The sequence below is a fragment of the Muscardinus avellanarius genome (assembly GCF_963383645.1).
Source record: "Muscardinus avellanarius genome assembly, chromosome: 8".
NCBI lineage: Eukaryota > Metazoa > Chordata > Mammalia > Rodentia > Gliridae > Muscardinus > Muscardinus avellanarius.
In genome coordinates this window covers 13,234,740-13,259,152 of record NC_137794.1, presented here as the reverse complement: position 1 = coordinate 13,259,152, position 24,413 = coordinate 13,234,740, and the positions used below count along the sequence as shown (strand labels likewise).

The following is a 24,413-nucleotide window of genomic DNA, read 5'->3' as shown; positions in this document are numbered from 1 at the left end:
GGGAAATGTGTCAACTAATAGCTGAAATATACATGTGTCACTATTTTGATTATTATTTAATGATTAATTGATATGAATAGTGGGAACATGAAAAAATCCGGGTAGATGTTATTTTATTTTATTGTGGTACTGGGGATGGAACCTAGGGGCATTTTGCCTTCAAGCTATACCCCCAGCTCTATTTTTTAGTCTTTTTTGTTTTTGAAACAAGGTCTCACTGAGTTGCAAAGGGCCTCACTAAGTAGCTGAGGCTGTCTGCGAACCGCGATCCTCCTGTCTCTGCCTCTCGAATGCTGGGATTACAAGCATGTGCCACCATGTCTAGTGGGTAGATTCTATTTCGATAACATATTTTGTTGTTGTTGTTGTTGTTAGTTACATTCAGTTAAAAATATATTTACCCATAACTTTATGCAAGACACTTTGTAGGTGAAGGAGATAGAAGTATAAGTAATATAGCCAGGCGTGGTGGCGCACGCTTGTAATCCCCGCGCTTGGGAGGCGGAGACAGGAGGATCGCGCTGGTTCGGAGCCAGCCTCGCTGGTTTAAGAGACTCTGTTTCCACATAAAAATGTTAAAAAATAGGTCTGGGAGTGTAGCCCGTGGGAGTGTATCCCGGAGGTAGAAGGGCTTCCAGGAACCCCAGTACCACAACCAAAAAAAAAAAAAAAAAAAAAGTATAAGTAATATATAGCTCTTACCCTCAAAGAATCTGCCACTTGACAGGTTTCTTAACAAAAAAGAGTTAAAAAGTGTACAAAACATAAAAGGAACAAGGAGATAAGTCAGTAAGTTAATGAAGGAATACCAGTATAAGACAAATTCTATGACTGAAATTATGATTCTGGCGAATTGGCTAGAAGACATATTAAGGCATTTGTCCTTCATTTTAAATGATGTATAGTTTTGAATATGAGTTTAGAATTTAAACAAAAAGGTTATCTAACATTACTAGAAGTAGCAGGCAGTGTGCCATTTGAGTATTAATCACTGTTCTCTGACACAGGTGTGGCGGCTGACCGAATAGCAATTCAGTCCAAGGGTCGATACACAGCCAATCTGTCCCCTCAGAATTTGATCTCCTGCTGTGCCAAGAACCGTCATGGATGCAACAGTGGAAGCATTGATAGAGCTTGGTGGTACCTGAGAAAACGTGGGTAAATAGAGCCCAACATGTGTTCCTATGATTCGTATGAGCACAGTTAAATTAGAGTAAGGCGGGGCGTGGGGGCGCACGCTTGTAATCCCCGCGCTTGGGAGGCTGAGACAGGAGGACCGCGCAGGTTCCAAATAAAATATACAAATAGGTCTGGGAGTGTAGCCCGGAGGTAGAAGGCCCCTGGGTTCCATCCCCAGTACCACCAAAAAAAAAAAAAAAAAAAAAAAATAGAGTAAGGAAAAATCTTCTTAATAAAACCAGGCTACATCTATATAAATATAATAAACGACATATTTAAATATATTCAATCCTTGATATTTATTAAGATTAGAAGGTATTGGAAAGAATCATTAAAGGATGCATATGGTTCTAGATAAATTCATGTGAATTTTACTTTTGAAGACCCAAGCAAACATTTTCTTCTTGCTCTGAGCCAAATGGTTCTACTGGGATCCACAGAGAGAATAACCAATGCTGTTGATAGCTCTGTCATGCTTTTTAGTTAGCCAGGTTGATGAATAAATAATTTGAGAAAAATTGGATTAAAAACCAAAGAAATGAAATAGAAAAAGCCATTTTCAATTGCTTCAGCTCATCAGCATCACTACTTGTTGACATCTCATTTGGTGAAAATTGAAAGGTTGTGTTTTCCTCCTCTCTCATCGTCTGGTGATGTCAACACAGGTCCCCTGCCTCTGCTGTAAGAACAGTTCTACTGAAGAGCTGAATAATTCAGCGCAGGAACCCATCGCTGACAAGCAGCAGCGTGAAAAGGGGCTCGCTTGTTCTTTCATCCACTCAGCGCTCCTGATCTCCGTAGAACAGTTAGAGGCTGTGGAAGAGAGAAATGTTAGATACTGAAGGGTGACAATCCATTTAAAGTTTTTTTTATATATTTTCCATAACAAAATGATGCTTTGAATGGACATTGCGAGCTGATATCGTTTGGCTGGCTTCTGTTTGGTACTGTGACAAAAGCAAAGGATCTTCAAAATATAAATGATCATTGAAGCCAAAGTAAACCTCACTGTATTCATTCTATTGTGCTACGGTCACAAAATATGGTAGTCTGGGTGATTTAAAAAATAGATGCTGTGCTCTGCAGGCTACAAAGTCTAAGATCAAGGTCCTGGCTGATTCGGTTCTTGGTAGGGGTCCTTTTCCTGGCTCACAGATGGCCACTGTTTTGTGGTGTCTCCCAGGTGAGAGAGGGCTCTGGTGCATCTTCCTCTTGTTATAAGGGCATTGATTTCATCCCAGAGGGCCCACTCTCACAACCTCGTTTCAACCTAATTATTTCCCAAGGTCTCAGCTCCAAATGCAATCACATGGGTGTTAGGGCTTCAACACATGAACTTTAGATTGATGCAATTAAGTCCATAGCACTAGGCATTTAATGCAAATGTAGCATATTTACTGCAGCATTTAAATTTTTTTTTTTTTTTAGTGGTACTGGGGTTCCTGGAAGCCCTTCTACCTCCGGGCTACACTCCCAGACCTACTTTTTATATTTTTATTTGGAAACAGGGTCTCTTAAGCCAGCGCGGCTGGCTTCAAACCTGCACCATCCTCCTGTCTCCGTCTCCCAAGTGCAGGGATTACAAGCGTGCGCCACCATGCCCGGCTACTGCAGCATTTTAAAATGTTTGAATGTTTTTAATGGCTTCATTTGCATCATGCTCCTTGCTCAGTCTCAGACTTTATTGTACATTATTACATTTTCTTGAGCCAACTTTAGTGGATATTTTTACATTTTTCAGCATTAATTATCTATAAACCACGTGGTTTTAGTTCCCTTATAATATGCCTCTTTATTTAATAAAATTATATTAGATTTGGAGGCAAATAATGTGTACTTTGGTATGTTCAGCTTCAATATCATAAATCAAAATATTTTTATTATTCTGTATAATTTATATATCTGATCACTTTCTATTTTATTAATTTTAAATATCATGTAATTATGATACTGTTTCCCCCAAATTATTATAAACTATAGGCATAACAATTAAAGGCTTATGAAGAAAGTATATAAATTAATAAAACAACAACAATACAACCATCATTCTACAACATATGTAATTTATTAAAATATCTTTAAATGATCAAATTATAATCTTTTTCCTATTTAATTTGGCTTTTCTACGTTATTAGTATATACACAGGTCGAAGGTGTCTTTTCCCTATTAATATTACCATAGCCGTTATCAATGGCCACTTTTCATGTTTGTGAATCATTTATCAACAAAGGATTGAAGTAAGATTTAAGAATTATAGTGAGGAAATAACTGGGTAGGGGAGAATACAATGTCATTGAGCCGCTGTGTGGGAGTCAGGTGACATTTCAAAAGTTACATATGTAGGTAGCCAGCGTGATTTATGAATGTTCAGTAAAAATGAATACAGATGGGATATTGTGATATTTCCTAACTATTATCTTTGCTTTTGGGCTTATTTCTCATAGATTGGTATCTCATGCATGCTATCCACTTTTCAAAGACCAAAATGCCACCAATAATGTCTGTGCCATGGCAAGTCGGTCTGATGGGCGGGGAAAACGGCATGCCACAAAGCCCTGTCCCAACAACATAGAGAAGTCCAACAGGATTTACCAGTGTTCTCCTCCATATAGAGTTTCTTCCAATGTAAGTCTGGTTACTTATTGATGGCTGACATCCTTCAACATAGGTAGCTCCTCTAGTATAGCTACTATTTTAAAATGACTTAACACTACTACAGCCCAAATTAAAATTTTATTTCAGATATACTTTGTTATGTTCTTAGAGTGCTCATTAAAGATTTTTCAGTTTGGGTGAGATTTCTAATCTTCATAATATTAACAGTATAAAGGATTGGCTGAAACTAAAATATGCCCCATGAAATGAAGTTTTAAGTTGTGTGTGTGTGTGTGTGTGTGTGTGTGTGTGTGTGTGTATGAACTTATGAATCAAGGACTAGAGCAAACCTTTTCTGTGAAGTTTTCCTGATTCCTTTTTAGTTTGTGTCCATGGCACTTTATGCTTGTCTTTATAATAGAACTTATTATATGATAATAAAATTTGTTGTGCTTTTATGATTATACTATCAAAATATAAATATATTAAGGATAGATGCACAGTAAATATCTCCTCCTCCTCCTCCTCCTCCTCCTCCTCCTCCTTCTCCTTCTTCTTCTTCTTCTTCTTCTGTACTGGGGATTGAACCCAGGGGTATTTTTCCTCCAAGCTATACCCCAGCCCTAATTTTTATTCTTCATTTTTTTAACAGCCCCTTACTAAGTAACTAAAGCTGGCTGTGAACCTGAGATCCTCCCGTCTCAGCCTACCAAGTACTGGGATTAAAAGAGTGGGACACGATGTTTCTAGTTTATACTTTGTGCTCCATGTGCACGTAAGAAAAGGAAGGAAGGAAGGAAGGAAGGAAGGAAGGAAGGAAGGAAGGAAGGAAGGAAGGAAGGGAGAAAGAGAAGGATAAAACAAATTTTCTTACCTCCTAGTCAGGGCACATTGGGTGGTAACAGAAATATTTGTATTGAAGCAACTAGGGAATCTCCTTAAACATTCATTTGTAGTGGTTCTTATGATCCAAATGTTGATGGTAACTTTTCTCCAGTGATAAACCTGGCTTTAAGCTTCCCTGATTATTTTTTATCTGAGACCATGCAAAGTGATTACATTTTCTTACCTCTCCCATATTATTATTTAGTGCTAAAATTTAATAAAATAAATGAACACATCATGTCTTTAGCAACCTCATCAATGTGATCTTTCACATGTAAGTATTTTGAGGCATGAACAAGAATAAATTGAAAACTGTCAAGTCATTTGGGATTATATAACGCCCAAGCTGATTGCACGGCAGCTAATATTGTACAACACGCAGTAATCTTAGGATGGCTGATAACAAAGATGATGCCTTTTGATTTATTTTTTATTCCAGGAAACTGAGATAATGAAAGAAATCATGCAAAATGGACCAGTTCAAGGTAAAGTTAAGTGGAATACAGTTTTGTCTTACTCATTCCTTAATAAACAACATTACGTTGAGTTCATGTAAAAAAAAATAGCAAAAGGAAAAAGATTACTTTCAGGGTCTTCATAAAGGTTCAATAGTTCTCAAATCAGCTCTGTTACAGGAGAGATGCTCATCAAATCACTTCATTAGCTGCCATTTCATTTTAAGGAGATAGACTCATTCATAAATTGAACTCTTAAATATTAATGGCACATTTGAAAAAAGTCTGCTATGTCTTTTCGAAGTGGTCATGAACCAGAGTCCAACATGTAGTGCCAAGTGCTTAAATTGCAGTGGGCTCACTATCCATTCGATCATATTTCAGAATCATATATAATGGTAGATATTTAATTACCTTCAGTTTAAGTGGATTAGGTAATGGATTTTAAAAATTGAGGATTCATAGTAGAAACAGAGTAGATATCTTCTTTTTTTTCTATTAGTTAAAGGAAAATCAAATAAGTCAGTATGATCTTTGTGTCTTACAGAAAGCTTTCAAATCTGACCAATTTTGTAAATGTGTTATTAGGAGTAAATTAACAGAATATAATAAAAATATATGGTAACATGCTATATGTTGATTTTGAGTTTTAAGATATTATCTCTGGCCAGGAGTGGTGGCATATGCCTGAAATCCCAGTATTTGAGAGGCTGAAATAGTAAGAATTAAATTGCTGAGGGCCTCACTGAATTGCTGGTTCTAAGTCAGTCTCAGTAACTTAGTGAGGCCCTCAGCAATTTAGCAAGACCCTGTTTCCAAATTAAAGGGCTAGAGGTGTAGCTGAAAGGTAGAATGCCCCTGGGTAAATACCCAGCACCCTACACACACAGATATACATTTCTATAATAGTTCCTTTTGTCTATTTTTAAAATTTTATTTTATTTTATACCAATAACAGTGATAAGGATAAATTCACAAAATTTATTTCCTGTGTGAACATTGTGTTGAAGTGTGTGGAAAATAAATTCAGTGAGGCTTGAAATGGGAATTCAAACTGTGAATACTGAAGGCCCCCAAATGTTTTATCAAGAAGTAGAATGAAAAATAAGCCACAATTAAATTTAAAATATTTGATATATACTTAAGGAAGATTTGGCCACTTCTTGTTTCTTCTTGCATTCTGAATTAATTAGTGTTGGTTCAATACATAGCAGGAACCATGGATTTTCTAATTGTGTTTAAATAGTTTATTTACTTACTGAGAAAACAAAGCTTACACTAAACGTGTCCTGAATTTAATTTAATTTAAAAAATCCTGGACCTTTCACAAAATTTAAAACAAATGAAAAAAGTTTTTTCCTGTTCCAGCTGTGAAGTTTATTAGTTGTTGTAAGAGTAGGGAAATTCGTGTCTGACTTCAAATTGGAAATTGAAAGGAGCAAAGACATTTATCTCAAGATGGACTTAAAATTCCAGCTTTGGCATTTTCCACTTAGATAACTTTTGGCAGTGTTAACCCTTCTAAATCTTGGAATCATTGTACTTCCTCTTCAAGGTGTGTTCTCTTGTTAATCAGCCAGAATAAATTTGAATCTGAAATTAAAAGTTGAGGATACCTAAGGTTTACTTTATGGGTATATGCATAAATGTTCACAGATTTCATATGATGAATCAAAAACAAAGAGAAAATTCAAAGTAATAAAATTAAAATGCAAATTATTCATTTGTTGAGAACCTGCCACCTGTCAGTCAGAGCAAGGAGTAAGAGAGACCAATCATGAAGGCCGCTCTCTTGTCTTCATGCATGTTAGAATTCTGTATAACGAGTCTACTTTAGCTTTCCAAGAGCAACATTTCACTGTAGTAGCTTATATACTTACATATTTATGGATTCATCAAGCCTGGTCTGGTGTCAGAAACTGAAGGAAGATGGCATCTTTGTGTTAATTACGACGGCTTCTCACCTGTTTCTTTAGTTGGTAATACTTTTCAGCAGTGAAGAATATATTTTATTCATGGTGCTCAGAAAGGGAATGAATCGTTAGAGTTAAGGAGTCAGTGGTTTATAGAGGAAGGGGAAATCACTAGCAATGCCTTTGCATTTGTGAATGGAAAGCTGCTGGGCTCTTGCTGTAGATGCAATGTGCTTGTCTGCTCATGCAGCCTTCCCCCGGCTTAATACAAAAGGTTGTCAGAGCAGTCGAATGGTGAATAAATAACTTTGCACATTCTTCAGAAATGAAAATAAGTATAAGTGATGGAAAAGAGGACAAAAGTAGAAAACTGCATAGAGTGCAGTTTTAGACATTCTTCAAATCCCAGGGGAATGTGTTTTAGAGGAGATAGAGAAGATTTGGCCTCCTTTGAGACTGTTTGAACGGCATCAGAACTAACACGTAACACTAAAATAGGCAATACAAAGTGGAACATTGGAAGATTATATTTGACCTTGGAGGGAAAACCTCATTTTGGGAGCTAGGAAGTGTTAGTGATCTTAGCTCCTATTTTATTTTAAATGCATGTCAAACTAAGATGGACAAGTGTTGTGCATAGTCATCAAAGTATACGTATCTAAATCTAATAAAAAAATCTTCAATCCAGCGAGGCCTGGTGGGGCATGTCGGGAAGCCTAGTACTTGGGAGGCTGAGATAGGAGAATGGGAGGCTCGAGGCCACTCTCAGCATGGGTATGGTGGCACACACTTGTAATTCCAGTACTTGGGAGGCTGAGACTGGATGATAGTAGGTTTGCTACCAGCCTCAGCTACTTAGGCCTTCTGCAATTTAGTGAGACTCTCATTCAAAATAAAGGATAAAATTAGGGTTCGGAGTATATCTTGGAGGTAGAGTACCCCTGGGTTCAATCCTGGGATGTAGCTCAGAGGTAGAGCATCCCTGGATTCAATCTCTATTACAAACACACAAATAAATAAAAACACAAGCAAATTAAAAAAGAAAAACAGCACATAATACAGAAAAGAAATAATGTAGGTGGAGGAGGGAAGGAGGGCCTTATGAAGTACAAGCTCTCCTTTATAAATAATACAACATTGGCTTAGCTTTCCAGACCTGGGCGGATGAGACCCTGTCAGAGTATTCTTTTGCCAAGGTTTTGCTGTTTATTCAAACTCTGCAAGGGAAGGTGTGTATATCTTTCTAAGGATTAAAGACAATTGCTTTAAGCCTGGTTTCCCCAGCTCACCTTTCTCTGCTGGCTTAATGGGGATTTTAAGAGGCTTCTGGTGAGATGAGGTTAATGGAGAAACAGCAATCACTGCAGTGTAGTGGTGCTTGGCTGCAAGGGGCTCCATTTCTCGTAATAGTGTCTGTGTTGATTAAGATTTGAGCAGCGTTTTAAAGGTACAACATGTACTTAAGTAAAAGTCTAAGTAGCTCAAAATTGTTTTCATAAGAATGTGTGAAAATATTGTAACCATTAAGTAGAAAAGAAAATTAGGTTGATTGTGCATTACCTTTCCATAGTCAGATCTTTGCAATTTACCCATGGATTTTTTTTTTTTTTTTTTTTTGGTGGGAGAATTTCTGGAGACTTTGAAAGATGACTTTTTAAAGCTGTGTCGTTTGTCCTGTTGGGTTTTATTTTAGCCATAATGCAAGTCCATGAGGATTTCTTTCACTACAAGACAGGGATTTATAGACATGTTATCAGCGCAAATGAAGAATCAGAAAAATATCGAAAACTCCGGACGCATGCAGTCAAACTCACTGGGTAAGGCAAGTTCTCAAAAATCTTCATTATTTGGCATATTGTTTTTTATTTTTGGAAAATGAAACCGAAAATTAGAATATGTAGTGCATTTATATACCAGAATTCACTTCTTTATGGGAGATTCTGACACAAATTTAGTAAGTCTCTGAACCTTGCTATTATTTTGTCATTATTTTAAGGAGAACTAAAGACACAGTGAGTATTCTTAGAAAGATGATCATTTCCTGACTCTCACTTTTGAATTTTGTCCGTAAGAGTCTGTTCTAAGGGCAAAGGAAATATGTTATTGGAATAGATTCTATATATGGCATAGTCAAAAGGAAGGTGCAAATTCAAAGTATATTATGAGCTGACAAGAAGGTTTATAATGGAATTACTAAGGATAGCGATTAAGCAGAAGGAGGGGATAGGGTCACCTTTAACTGGATGTAAGGTTATGCTGCATTCATGTAAGGATTGAAATTACATTGATCAATCTTGGAAGTAAAATATAATCACCTTTACAAGGGCAAGAAATGTGTTCAAATTTTGTGTGTTGCTTAGTGCCTCAAGAGTAGATAATTTCACAAATAGGCCCTCCTCTGAAAGATGGAGTCGTCATGAAACCACTTTCACCTGGACCTTCTCAATTGCATTCTTACTGTGGCCAATCTGTAAATTTCACAAAATGTCTCACTCCAATTCAAATATCACAGAAAAGTTTTCTTGTTTTGTTTCCATGCAAAACTCTAGTCTTACACCAGGCGCGGTGGCACATGCTTGTAATCCCAGCATTTGGGAGGCTGAGACTGGAGGATTACAGTTTGCGGGCAGCCTCAGCTACTTAGTGAGGCCCTCTGCAACTTAGTGAGACCCTGTTTCAAAATAAAGAAAAAAAAAATAGGGCAGGGGGTGTAGCTCAGTGGTCGAATGTCCCTGGGTTCCATCCCCAGACCCGCAAACAACAACAACAACAGCAACAACAACAAAACTCTAGTCGTTTCTCAACCTCCATAGTAAATCACTTTATTCCCTTTGAACATATTCTTCTTGACACTATTCTTGAGCCTGCACAAAACAACCTTACCTACAATTGAATAATTATATTCTACTGATCTTGGAAATTGCATCAATCCTAAAATGTATAGAAAACTTATTTTGTAGAATCTCTTCTTCTTTTTTTTGGTACTGGAAATTGAACCCAGGGGTATTCTGCTTCCGAGCTATACCCCAACCCTATAGTTTATTCTTTAATTTGAAATAGGGTCTCATTAAGTTGTGGAGAGCCTCACTAAGTAGCTTAGGCTTGCCAAGGACCTGGGATCCTCCTGTCTCATCCTCCCCAAGTATTGAGATTACAAAGCCATGACCGGCTTTGTAGAATGTCTTTAATCACCATCTTTCCCTATTTTAAATACTCTATTATTTGAATTATTAAATTACTACATGCCTTGAAATCTAAAATACAACTGATTCTATGACTTAACCTTGATTCAGAGATATCAAAATATATGCATCTCAAAATTTAAAAATACAGTGTTTTCTGCTTCATGTTTCTATTACCTTCTTCTACATAGTCTTCCACTATCCTACTTGTCACTACATTTTTATCTGAAATGCCTTTTCTTTTCTATTTTCTCTAGTTTCCATATATGAGAAAAAAAAACATACGGCCCCTGACTTTCTGAGACTGGCTAATCTCCATTAGTATAATATTATAAAGCTCCATCAATTTTTCTACAAATGAAATAATTTTTTTCTCTATGGTAGAATAAAACTTCATTTTTTGACATATATAAATGTGTCACTTTGAATTCACCATATTGTATGATCACAATGCACAAATAAAGTTATTTCTAAAAATAATAAAATATATGCTGTTTATTTTAATGTAGGATATTGATCCTTTTTTTTTTTTTTTTTTTTTTGGTGGTACTGAGGTTCCTGGAAGCCCTTCTACCTCCAGGCTACACTCCCAGACCTATTTTAACATTTTTATTTGGAAACAGGGTCTCCTAAGCCAGCGCGCAGGGCTGGCTTCGAACCTGTGCGATCCTCCTGTCTCTGCCTCCCAAGCACGGGGATTACAAGCGTGCGCCACCATGCCCGGCTGATAATTTTTTTTTTTTTTTTGCAATACTGGAGATTAAACCAGCTAGCATTTTACCTCTGACTTACACTCCCAGCCCCATTTTTTATTCTTTATTTGGAAAGAGGGTCTCACTAAGTTGCTGAGAGCCTCACTAAGTAGCTGAGGCTGGCTTCAAACCTGTGCGATCCTCCTGTCTCAGCCTCCCAAGCATTGGGATTACAAGCGTGGGCCACCACACCTGGCTGATGCTGTTGTTTTTTAGCTTTTGGCTGCATATGATTTCTCTGCTCTGACCCACCTATTCTTCTACCTTTTTTGTATTTGTTGTTTATTCTCCAAATGGCTCTAACTTTTGAAATGTTTAAAATTTTTTCTTCTCATTCATTTGGTTGTTATTTAAAGTCTTCTTTGAGTTATAGTTAGAGAATTCATGTGTGTTGTTTCTTTAAGTCTTTATCTGACTCTTCCAGTCCCCTTGACTAACTCCTTTCGAGCCCTATGTTCATTTCCTGCATTCTTTAGAAATTTTTATCTCACGTCTATGTGTTTCACTATCTGATTAGCACTTCTGACTTTTACAGTCTGCAACCTCTTTCACTCTGACCCCAACAGTTCTTTGTATGTTTCCAAGGAATTATTCCATTCAACACAGCCGCTAGTTCACAGTCTCCTTTACTCTATGCTATACTTTCTTGGTTAAAATCCCATGGGGAATCTTCTCAACCACTCTCCCAGATAGAACCTGAACTCTTTCTGGATGTATCATCTTAGCTTGGCAAAACCTCAATTCCAGTTCAATACAACTCATTCTGTTTCCTGCCTGCGGCTGTACATCTGAACATAGCTGGAAGAAACTAGTAGCTTTGCTGACTTCACTTTCATTTATCATGACTAATTTCAAGTAGTGGTCTAATACCAACAGGCAGGCACTCTCTGAACTTTGTTTATTCTCCTACTCTTCAGGCAATTATCTCAAAACTTGTCCTTTTTCCTTGAATCCCTGATACGTCTCCGCCTTTTACTCTTAGATGACAACCTTGTGTTCTATTTCACTGAAAAGACAGAGGTAATTAGAAAACACTTCCTGGAATCAGAAGTACCACCCAGCAGTGCATACTCCCTCGTCATCTTCCTTTCAACTTTTACAAAACTGAATCATCCTCACTTCTACCTAAATCTCTTTGTATATATTGTATACTCCGACCCCTCTAAACTACTTAATAACAGAGACAATTTTTTTCTTTTTATGCCTACTCTCTCTAATACATTTCATTTCTGCTGTTAACTGCTGTCATTTCTCAGATTTTAAGGAGGGGGATCAATCAACCAAACTAACCAAACAAAAAACCTTTATTGTACTTCTTTCCTTCTGTATCTCATTGACTTTCTTTCCTTTTTCTCCGTAGAGCAAACTCCTAGCAAGATTTGTCTGTGCCCACTTTCTTAATACTTTCTTCCTCCAACCTCCCAATTACTTTCTCCTTGTCCCTTTCTTCTCCTCAAACATACTTATTGCCAAGTTGCCAGTGGTTTCCACTCTGTTAAAATCTAGTGGTCAGATTCCGGACATTCCTCCTCCTTCTGTGAAGGATTTGCTTGGTGGCTACAACTTCCAGTTTTTTTTTTTTCTTTTATGTTTTCTGTACTTCCATGCTCCTCAGTGTGGCATGCCCCCATTTGAGGTCTTGGTCCTCTTTTCCCTTCTATTCTCACTTACAATCTGCTGAACTCATCAGTCTCTGAACTCATCCTGGTTTTCAGCACCATATAAGAGCTGCACCAACTGAATGATATCTCCAGCCAACAGCCCTCTTCTGCACTCCAGATTTATATATTCCATGGTCTATTTAGTAGCCCCACTTATAAACAGCTTATTAGCGAGGTAGATGCCTTACATCTAAGGCTTCCAAAACAGAACTCTCAATCTTCTCCTCTGTCCTTTGGAACACATTCACAGTTTTCCATCTTAGTGGGTGACAGTTCCATCCTCCTGTGTGCTCTGGCTGGAAACCTGTGGGTCCTCCTTTATTCTCTTCCTCACAACTTACTTTCAATTGGTCACACGCTCTTGGCTCCTTCAGCTCTGTCCAGAAGCCACCGCTCTTCACTCTTTGGTCCTTACCTGAGCCAGCGCTCCCCATTGGTTTGTACCTGGGTTGAGGAAGTCACTTCTGGTAGGTGTTCCTGCACTTACCTTTACCCTCCGACAGTCCATTTGCAACAGAGAAAACAGGCAGTTCCTTTCAGAATATTGGTTAGATCGTGTCACTCGTTTGCTCAGAGCCCTATGATCCCCATGTTTCCAGAGTCAAAGTCAAGGTCTTTAAGGTGGTCCAAAGGACCTGCAGACTCCCTGGGTAACCTGCTTCCACCCAGGAAAGTTTCTGGTCCCAACTTCTATTCACTGGTACCCTGTCCTCACTGCTTCTGTGGTTCTTTCTTGTGTCATGAGCACCCACCTCAGGGTGTTTCTTAAAATGGTCTCCTACCAGGTATCTAAGTCCTTAGTTTCTGTGTCATCCTCCAGTTTCTGCTCAGATCTCACCTTCTCAGTGTCCCCCACCCCCACTAATATACTATTTAATCTTCTACTTGTCCACAGTTCCAGCAATTCGGAGTCCCCTTACCTAATCTCTTTGATAAATGTTCATATAATTATCACTTTCTAACACAGGGTATAACTTAATTGCCCTTTTACATGATCATGCATTATCTGTCTCTGGTACTAGAATGAAGCTTCACGACAGTGGGTACCTGTGTTGTACAAAGATATTGTCAAGCTACCTACTACTTTGCTGGTCTGTAATACAGATGAGGTGTTTCTAGTCAACAAATGAATTACTTTTTAGCTTGTTTTCTAAGATTGTTCTCCTTTGCTATTACTCAGGTTTTTTTTTTTTTTCTTATTTAGATAACCCAGGTGCCTTCTACCTTTCAGTTTACATCCCAAGCCATTTTTCTTTCTTTCTTTTTGAATTGTGAAACAAAGTCTCACTGTGTTACTGAGGGTCTCATTAAATTGCTGCGGTTGAACTCGAACCTGTAATGCTCCTGTATCGGCCTCCAATTACTGAGATTATAGTTGTATACCACCAGCACTATTATTTAAATGGGGGCAAGTATGTTAAAAATAGAGAGAAGTTAGAGGTGAGAACAGAGGCACTCCTCAGCTTTGATTCAAATTTCTAAGTGTTGGATCTTCACCATCAGGTCAACCCTTCCTTTTGCTCTGGAGGTACATCCGAGCTTACCTTGCAGCTCAGAAGGTTTGGTGAGACATATGATACACCCCTTGAAGCATCTGCTGCCATGCGCTATTATGTGTCAGCCTTTTATACTACACTCTGCTCATCTTTCAACCATCACTTCTGGAAGGCAGGTTGTGACTCTGGTAACCCAACTATCTTCCAGTTTTCAGCGGAACCTCCGAAGATTAGGGAAGAATAGTGATGGTATCTCAGGTGATGGCTTCTTGCTGCCACAACCTGCAAATGGCTGTCACTATAGAAAAGATTTTTTCTATACAAGTCAGAAGTAAAGGGGCAGGACTGTGGTGAGCGTTCTATCTCTGTATCCATTCTTATTTTTGTACAACATAAAATGAGTTTTTTGATTCTCAAAATTATGTTTGGTGATTATAGCTGCTGGATTCACTAAATATGAAAAAATCCATTGAGGTTTTAAAACTTGTTCTGTTTTTCTCTCTTCTTAATTGGTTTAGTGTTTTTTTCAGGAAGGTGAAAGGAATGAAATTGCCTTCACACTGTTCCTGTACCTGGAAATTCAACTCTAGTTTCATTTCCCATCAGTTCAAAAGTCATAGTTTTCTAAACTTCCTGTGTTTCGTTATCAATTTTAATCTTCAGTGACATTCTTGACTCAGAATCATTTCCTCACTGCACATTAGATGAAGGATCTAAATTTTCTTATCATTCCAAGGACTCTGAAAATGCCAGCATTGACAGGGAACCCAGGTCTAACTGACAGATTATCGGCTCTGCCACCTCCTTAGGCAAGCCAATCATTTCCTCACTCTACTCCTGACTTCAGCCATGCTGGCATTGAATGAGATGCAAATATGTTTACATTTAACCACGATATGACTGTTTGTACATTCTCCATACTCTGTGTTGATTGTCGTAGTATGTTAATTTTCACAAACTCCTAGAAAATTGGGACCTTTCTGAAGTTACCTCATTTATATGACAATTAACAAGATTAATTTTGTTAGTAGGCACATTACTTTGGGGAAATACATCTATTTTTCACACACATTTTAGGGCACTTGGGCATTGTTAAGTGCCCTGGAGCAATGCATTTTCATTAATTTCCCCGTTAGAATTTTATTTGTTAATTACTACATTCAGGAAATGAATGCACTAATGAATTAGAGGGTAATGAAATAGCTCAAGTAAGTTAATGCTCCTTGTCAAAGAGCTAAATACACTAAAATCAAGTACCTGATAGATTTATCTCCACAAATTGTTTGCTGCCCTTTCTGTAGAAGACAAAGCTATTATTACATTTAACTTAATCGAAAAAATGAATTTTATCTAATATAAATTGTCCAGCATTGAAGAATACAAAGAGTATTAGTGTGCAGTTTTACTTGTATGTTTAGGAAGTGAGGCAGATACATCCATCATTGATTTTAACATAAGATGGTAACAACTGCACATTTCCACATACATGCAAAGCACAGGATAATAGTGCATGGATTTATGCCTTCCTAATGCCTTTTTTGCTCATAATCCGGTTGTACTTCTGTTTCCAAAAATCTCTGCCCATCTGAACTGTAGATGCAATAGATATAAAAGCACTTAAATAAACCCTGAAAATCCACGTATCTTGAAACCAAGGGACTATTTTATACACTCTTAATTAGAAAATATTACTGATTAAACTAAGAAGCTCCTTTGAATGTAAGACAGATCCTAATTTTAGATGTGGCAAAAGGTGAAAATGCATGTCATACAATCAACAAGATGTGGCATTTGAGATTTCCATCCAAGCCAATGTTCTCTGTTTCGTCATATTCCCTATCTCTATGCCCATCCCAGTTCGTCCTATATCCCTGTCCCCCCCAGGTTCTGAGCTTAATTTAACCAAATTCTTCATTGGTAGAGAGTGCATAAATCTCATTTATTTTGAATATGATTCTCATGAACCACTGCCCAAATTTTTATGAATAAATTCAGAAGGCCAGAATTTTAGAAAATTAAAGGGAAATAATTGGAGTAAAGGTTGATTTTTCTTTATATTGTTATCCTTGTTTGAGGAACAGAACCATTTTGAAGATACACTCTTCATAGTGCCAAAAGAAAATAGTAAAAAATTTAAGACATGCATATTTTGCCATGAGAAATAATGACTTATGAGTTTATTTATTTGACAAGTATTTATTAAGTACCTATTTGTGTCACATATTGTTTGAGGTGCGGGGGATATACTCATGAATAAAATAAACAAAGATTCTGGTCCTCATCAAAATTACATTATTCGAATTGACATATAACTATTATAATAACAAATATATTTTAAATATCCAGAATTTTGACACTAAACTTTTTATGTGTGTTCGGATTGAGAGTATCAAGTTGTTTTTTTTTTTTTTTTTTGGTGGTACTGGGGTTCCTGGAAACCCTTCTACTTCCGGGGTACACATTCCAGACATTTTTTATACTTTTTATTTTAGAAACAGGGTCTTTTAAGCCAGCGCGACTGGCTTCGAAACAGCACTATCCTCTTGTTTCTGCCTCCCAAGCAAGGGGATTACAAGCGTGTGCCACCATGCCCGGCTTCAAGTTTTTTTCTTTTTATTTATAAACATTTAGTAGTTTTTTCAGGGATAGAGGAGATAAACTGTTGTGAGATGATGATTAGAAAGAAAACATTCATTGGAATAGTCAAAGGTCATATTAAATGAGAACAAAGAGTATTTCCCAAAGTATCATGAATATTAATTGCTGTTTTTTGTTTAAATTAAACATCCTAAACACATCAAAAACTGCTGTTGAAAAATATTTTTTTATTTTTCAATTGAGCATTTTCCAATAATTACTGCAAAGAAATCTGGTTTGAGTGAATCATCAAAAATGAGTCCAAAATATTTATAAATTTTGATCCAAATTTATTATATGACTTAGAAGTTGGCATAAATGGAATGAGTTCCAATTTTCTCTTTTCTGTTTGTTCAACAAATATCAAAAGGTAATCCATGGTGTTCCTGGTACTATGTTGAGTATTAGGCCTGGTGAGCAAAATAATTCTTGAGCGAGGCATGGTGGCACACGCTTGTAATCCCAGCATCTGGGAGGCTAAGACAGGAGGATTGCGGTTTGCAGACAGCCTCAGGTACTTATAGTACGTCCCTTTGCAAGTTAGTGTGACCTTGTCTCAATATTAAGAATAAAAAATAGCGTTGGAGATGTAGCTCAGAGATTTAATGCCCCTGGGTTCCATCCTCAGTACTGCAATATGATGATAATAATAATAACAATAACAACAACAACAACAAAAATAATAATAATAATAATAATAATAATAATAATATTTTTGTCCTCACAGTGCAGTTAGATATTTAACAAAAATACAGAAAACTGTGAAAAGGAGACATTATATAAAGACAAGTTATGAAGTGGTAAGAGGGCATGTGATAATATAATGAGGCTATTTGCATACTCTAAGCAAAATAGTCTGTACTTGGTGAGGTGGTGGAAGAGTTATGAAAATGTGGTTAGATCAGTAGATATTTAAGCACAGTAGCAGACATGATATAGAATTGTAATGGAGCATGGTAAGGGAGGAGTCAAAGATGATGACACTTTGAGTTAGGGCTTCATAAACGGGATGTGGAATGGTGCCACACAGTGAGATAGAAAGGTGTTCACTATGTCTGATGACTTGGGGATGCCAATGAGACATGTGTGGGGCTTGGGATGTAGCTCAGTGGTAAGATTAAAAATTTTTTTTATTGTTGCACTGTAGTCTCACATCATAATGTGGACCATGTGACAATGACATATATTCACACAGTACTTGGTGCCTCCCCCCATTTGCTCCCCATTTTTTCTCCCTACCAATTCTGAGTGTCCAGATTAACATTGTTATGTTCACATGTATACACATATTCAAATGTAGCTTTTCCATTAATTAACCTCAGCTTTGCTTAGATTTCCCTTCCAATATCTGCAGTCCCTCTGGAATTCCTAATAGTCCCTAGCTTGAGCATATTAGAAAAAAAAATATATGTCTCTTTTCTTTCTGTGTGTGGCTAATGTCACCTAACATAATGTTCTCCAGGTCTTTCCATCTTCTTGGGAATGACATGATTTTGTTCTTCTCTTTTGCTGAGTAGAATTCCATGGTGTGTATTTCCCATAATTTTGCAATTCATTCATCTGTTGATGGAGACCTAGATTGGTTCCATATGTTGGCTATTACAAAATTGTACTGATATAAACTGTAGGTTTATTCCTAGGTATTTAATGGAATTGGTAGATAATTTAATGGAATTGGTTATTCCTAGGTATTTAATGGAATTTATTTATTCCTAGGTATTTAATGGAATTGTTTTCTTTGTTTCTTTCATTGTGGATTCATTGTTGGCATATAGAAGAGCAACTGATTTCTTTAGGTTGATTTTGTATCCTGCCACTTTGCTGAATTGGTTAATCAGCTCCAGTAGTCTTTTGGTTAAGTTCTTTGGGTCTTCTATAGATAGGATCATGTCATCTGCAAACAAAGATAATTTTTATTTCTCTTTTCCTATTTGAATTCCTTTGATATCCTTCTCTTCTCTTATTCCTGTTGCAAGACTCTCGATGCCTATATTGAAAAGGAATGGTAATAGTGTGCATCCTTGCCTTGTTCCTGATTTTAGAGGTACTTCTTGCAGTTTTTCCCCATTCCATATGATGTTGGCTTTGGGTTTATTTTATATTGATTGCCTTAATAATGTTGAGATACATTCCTTCTATTCCATTTTTCTACAGTGCTTTTAACATGAATGTGGGTTGGATATTGTCAAATGTTTTTTCAACATCTATTGATATGATCATGAGTTTTTGTTCTCCGTTCTATTTATGAGGTTAATATCATTTATTTAATTGCCTATGTTGAACCAGCCTTGCTTTTCTGAGATGAAACCATCTTGGTTGTTCTGTACAATTCTCTTGATATGGTTTTAAATGTATATAGCTAGTATTTTGTTTAGAATTTTTGCATCTATGTTCATCAAAGATATTGGTCTGTAGTTTTCTTTACTTAGGTATCTTTATTTTGCTTTGGTATTAACATGATACTGGCCTTGTAGAAGATGTTTGGGGGAAATCCATCTCTTTCAATTTTTCAGAACAAGTTGTGATGTATTGTGATGAGTTTTTCCTTGAAAGTTTTGTAGAATTCAGCTGGAAACTCATCTAGTCCTAGACTTTTATTTGATAGCAGAATTTTTATTCCTGTTTCTATTTCTTTGTTTGTTATTGTTTGGTTTAGGCCTCTTAAGTCCTCTTGGTCCAGTTTAGGCAGATTATATGTGCTTAGAAATCTACCGATTTTATCCATGTTTTCCAGTCTATTGGAGTATAAATTTTCAAAATAGTTTCTGGTGATTATTTGAATTTTTCCACTGTCTGTAGTAATGTTTTATTTTTCATTTCTGGTATTAATGATTTTAGTTGATTCTCTTGTTCTTTTGGTTAGGTTGGCCAGGAATTTATCAGTTTTATCTATCTTTCAAAGGACCAGCTTTGTTTTTTGTTGATCTTTTGTATTTTTTTACTCTCTATTTCATTTATTTCTGCTCCAATTTTAATTATTTCCTGCCTTCTGCTGGCTTTGAGATTAGACTGTTGCTGTTTCTCTAGGTCCTTGAGATGTGTCATTAGGTTCTTAATGACTCTCTCTCTCTGTTCTTTTTATGTGAGCACTCAATACTATAAACTTTGCTCTTAACACTGTCTTCAAAGTATCCCATTGTTTTTGGTATGTTGTGTCCTTATTTTCATTTAATTCCAGGAATTTCCCTAGCTCTCCCATATTTCTGAACTTACCCACTCCTCCTTCAATAGTGTATCATTCAATCTCCCTGTATTTAAATATTTTCTTTTGGTCTTTATGTTTTTGATTTCTACTTTCATTCCATTTTGATCTGAAATGGTGCAGGGAATTATATTACATTTTTAAAAATTTGTGGTGCCTGATTTGTGGCAGCAGATGTGATTTATTTTGGAGAAAGTTCTATGGACAGCTGATAAAAATGTGTGTTTTACTGTTCCTTATTGAAATATTCTATATATGTCTATTAGGTCCATTTAGTTTATAGTTTTCCTTAGTTCAGAAGAGTCTTTAACTCATCTTTTGCCTTGAAGATCTAGTGGCATATGTGGTATGTTGAAATCTTCCAATATTATTGTATTTTGGTCTATTTGAGATTTGATGTCCTGAAGGGCTTGTTTTACAGATGTGGTTACACTTACATTTAGGGCATAAACATTTACCATCATTAGATCTTCTTTCTTACTTGATTCATTTAATTAAAGGAAGTACCCTGCTTTATCTCTTCTGATGTGTTTTAGCTTAAAGTCTCTTTTACTAGATATCAGTGTTGCTAACCCTGCTTGTTTTTGATGTCCATTAGCATAATATATCTTTTTTAATCCTTTCAATTTTAGCCTATGAATATATTTGGCTGTAAGGTGAGTTTCTTGCAAGTAGTATATATTTGTATTATGTTTTTTAATTCAGATTGCCAGTTTATGTCTTTTAATTGGTGGGTTAAGTCCTTGATGATCATTGTTATTATTGAGATATGATTTTGTTTCCTGTCATTTTGTGTCCTATATTCTGTTTGATATAGTGTTATTTCTTCTTTGCTTAGTTGCCCTGCTAATTGAATTTATCTTTTTTCTGGTTCTGAAATTTGCTTTTTTGTTATTCCTTATGATTAATTGATGGGGTGTGTCCATACAGCGCCTAAGGAGATGCAGCCTCCCTCATGCAGCCTCCCTCGGCCTGAGTGGCCTACAGCCTAAGGCAAAACTTTAAGTAAAGTAATTCAGCAGAAAATGGGCTAAAGATGGCGTCTGGAGGAAGCTACGAAGGCATGGTTTCCCCGTTCATTATGGGAGGGGGTCCAGTGTAATCTCCAAGCAAGCCCTGTGACCCTGTGCAAGTGCTGCTCCCTGAGCATTATGGGCCTTTCCTGTGTCTGTAGGTTCTAACCCAACCACCTCAGGAGTGGGTGGCCAGATCTTAGCTTGCTGAGGTCCCCGTATCTACTCTGGGTGGTTACCTTACTGTCCTGCGGGCCTGGGTGTTTGGATGGCACAGTGCACCACTGTGGGTGCCAGCTTCTGGTGAGCTCATGGGCTTTTGGATCTTTTCTTCCATCCCTGAAGCATGGTACTGGTCACTTAAGATATTGGAGCTCTGCCACTGATTTCTGAACTTCAGGTCCTTGTTTTACTTTCTGGAAATTTGGGGGGCTGTGAGTCAGAGAAATAGCAGCAGAGGCCGACTAGGTTAAAAAAAAAAAGTAAGAATTGCTAGTGTAAGATTTCTTAGAAATCTGGAAAGCTGGAAGGGTTGTAATACAAAGAATATGTGTAGAGATTGGTTTTGGTGGAGCTGTATGGCAATATTCTGTATCAGTACAGAAGATGAGGTTAGGTGAAAATGTTTTAGTGTTTCAAGGAGTAACATGTTGACAACAATATTTATTAGATTGTGGCACTTAAAGTAAAAGGTTAAGTTATCTATAGAAGGAAGAGGCAGTGGGAGGGAAGCTTTATCAGAGTTCTGAGGAAAATTGAGATGGTTTGGAATGACTACCTGGATGTTTAGGAGAGGGAGGTGCAGAAAAGGAGAAAAAGGATTGCTGTGTGTTGGTAGTGACCTCACTCTGGACTCTATTGTGCTTTCTGGAGTTGTGGCCCACTGCTGAGCTGTACACAGACCAAAAGAGCTAGTTGAGTTCATCCAGAACTGATGTTTTTCCAGCAGGGTGCTGTAAAGAGTCATAAAATTGAAGGATTTGGGCTATAAATACTTAATGTGTTATTAGAATGACAGAAAGTGTAATAAAATATAAAAGGAGAGGCATTCGAGATTTGGAGAAAATAGCAAAATCTTTGGGGTATGGATTGTGATAATTCTAGTCTCTGTGATTTTATTCTCTAATTTTTTAGGCATATATTTTAGAATAATCTATGCTATTTTCAGACCACAAAGTATTAAAGTAGGTTTTTACTTTCTTCAATTTAATATTTTGGATTTTTATAATTTCCAATATATCCCCCAAATTCAAGAACTGTTGCAATATAGAATGCCCCTAAGACTAAAATATGAATTATGAGATATTAGGCTATTGTTTGTAGGTGGGCCACTTAACATGATTGTTCCTCATTAACTTAGGTATCTTTCAAAGTAATTAAGCTGGGAGTGGTGGCGCATGCCTCTAATCCAGCATTTGGGAGGCTGAGATAGGAGGATCACAGTTCTCAGACAGCTTCAGCTACTTGGTGAGGCCCTTTGCAACTCAGTGAGACCCTGTTTCAAATAAAGAATAAAAAAAATAGGGTTGGGAGTGTCGCTCGGAGGTAGATTGCCCCTGGGTTTCAATCTCAGTACAGCAAAAGAATATAATAAGAATTATCTATGAAAAAAGTTAAGTATGTAACTATACCGTGTACTAAAAGTCATAGTTTTCTGAATCAGGTTTCTAATTATGTTGGCATGCTGATTGACTATTTTGTAGTCATAAACCTTTGATATATCTATCATCTATCTATCCACCCATCTAGTATCATTCCTGGATCTTTCTGTAATGATACTTTCCTCTAAGATAACATAAATATAATGCTTTAGAGTTGAATTTCTAATATATTTCGGCCATATCTCCTATACATATGTTTTAAGAATTTGAAGAACATAAGTCATTATTTAGGGCATTTAAAAGTTATTTGTCTTAGCTTTATTGGGGTCACCACTTTTGTTTTTCCTCGTCATTTTTCCTCCTCTGTCCTTTTGAATAACAGCTGAATGGTAAGCCTGAATTTTCATGCTCTTTAATGTTTAACCCCTGACAAATTGATATATTCTGAGCAGATGTTTTAATTAGATGTTTTTAATGCATGAGGAAGTCTAAGACAGCTGAATGAACATTTCTACTATACTTATTTAGCAAATGCAAATAGTTGAGTGATAATTAGTATAGAAAATGCAAACATTTAATTTGGGTGTTTTGATGTATTTCAACTACAAAATACTTAGTTTTTCCTTACATCTTTTTTTTTTTTTCTGATGAGGGTGAACCCAGCTAATTAAACACCATTCCTTGACTTTCTCAGGGGAAATCAGGTCCAAGATCGATTTAATATTTTTGAAATTTATTATGTTTTCACATCACACATTTGAAATCAACATATATATTATTACATTATGATGTGATATAATATTTAGGTATATATTTTAAAATAATCTCTTCTCTTTCCAAATCACAGAAGTATTAAATTAGACTTTGACTTTCTTCAAATTAATATTGATTTTTACAATTTACGATACCCCAAATTCAAGAACTATTACAATATAGTATGTTCCTAAGACTCAAATGTGGATCATGAGATGTTTGGTATTTATAAGCAGGTAAGTTAACATGATTGTTCCTCATTAACAGGTATTTATCTTCCCACATGTAGTAATTCGGAGAAGAAACATTTTTAAAACAAACTTTAATTTTGTTTGCAAAAGTGACATTTGGTAATAGAGAAAACTAATGAAAAATTTAAAAGGGAAAATAGCTTTTATGTAAAATATGTGTAGAAAAAGCATGTTGAAACAATTAAAATAATAATTTTGGTTTCTACTTACTAAATTTTTCAGAACTCCTAGAACTCACTAACTGGAATAGATGAGTAATTGTTCTTTTTCCCATCAAATTGAATATGTTTAAGCTTTAAGCTCTAACTGTGTGCTGGTTCTTGAATCAAGACATCCTGTCTTTATAGTAGTCAGAAAGTATCCATTTAATTCTGGTAAAGTTTTTTAATTTTTAATTCACATTTTAATACATATTGATAAGTAAAGGATTCTCAATAAATCTAATAGTTCTATCATTTACCTGTAAATTTCATACTAATTATTATTTAGTAATTTATTATTATTAAAGTAATAACTATTATTTAATCATATTACTCTTTATGTTTATAGAATTAACGTTTATGTTATGAAGGATCACAGGTTTTTTACACCGATGAATATGACTTATTAGCAATTTGTTTCCATTTTACATTTTATAGAAGAAACTAATTTAAGAATTGTCTTATATAATTGCCTTTTTAGGCAATTTATAATAGTATATCATAACATGTTATTATATATCATATATAATATAATATATAATATAATATCAAAATACATTATGATGATTTTATAACATAAATTGGACAATTTTCAAACTTCTAGAGCTATTTATAAGGTATCTTTTCATTGCAAAAC

The 24,413-nt window shown here is 36.1% G+C and overlaps 1 protein-coding gene across 1 annotated transcript in view; it reads left to right on the top strand.

The window, feature by feature from the left end:
* Window positions 1–24,413, top strand: part of TINAG (tubulointerstitial nephritis antigen) — a gene marked incomplete at both ends in the record, with an annotated part of 84,109 nt that overhangs the window by 29,377 nt on the left and 30,319 nt on the right. Inside the window, 4 exons of the mRNA XM_080699729.1 lie at window positions 1,008–1,158; window positions 3,625–3,805; window positions 5,100–5,145; window positions 8,722–8,845. Of these exons, the coding sequence (XP_080555855.1) occupies window positions 1,008–1,158; window positions 3,625–3,805; window positions 5,100–5,145; window positions 8,722–8,845 (502 nt within the window). The remainder of the gene's footprint in view (window positions 1–1,007; window positions 1,159–3,624; window positions 3,806–5,099; window positions 5,146–8,721; window positions 8,846–24,413) is intronic.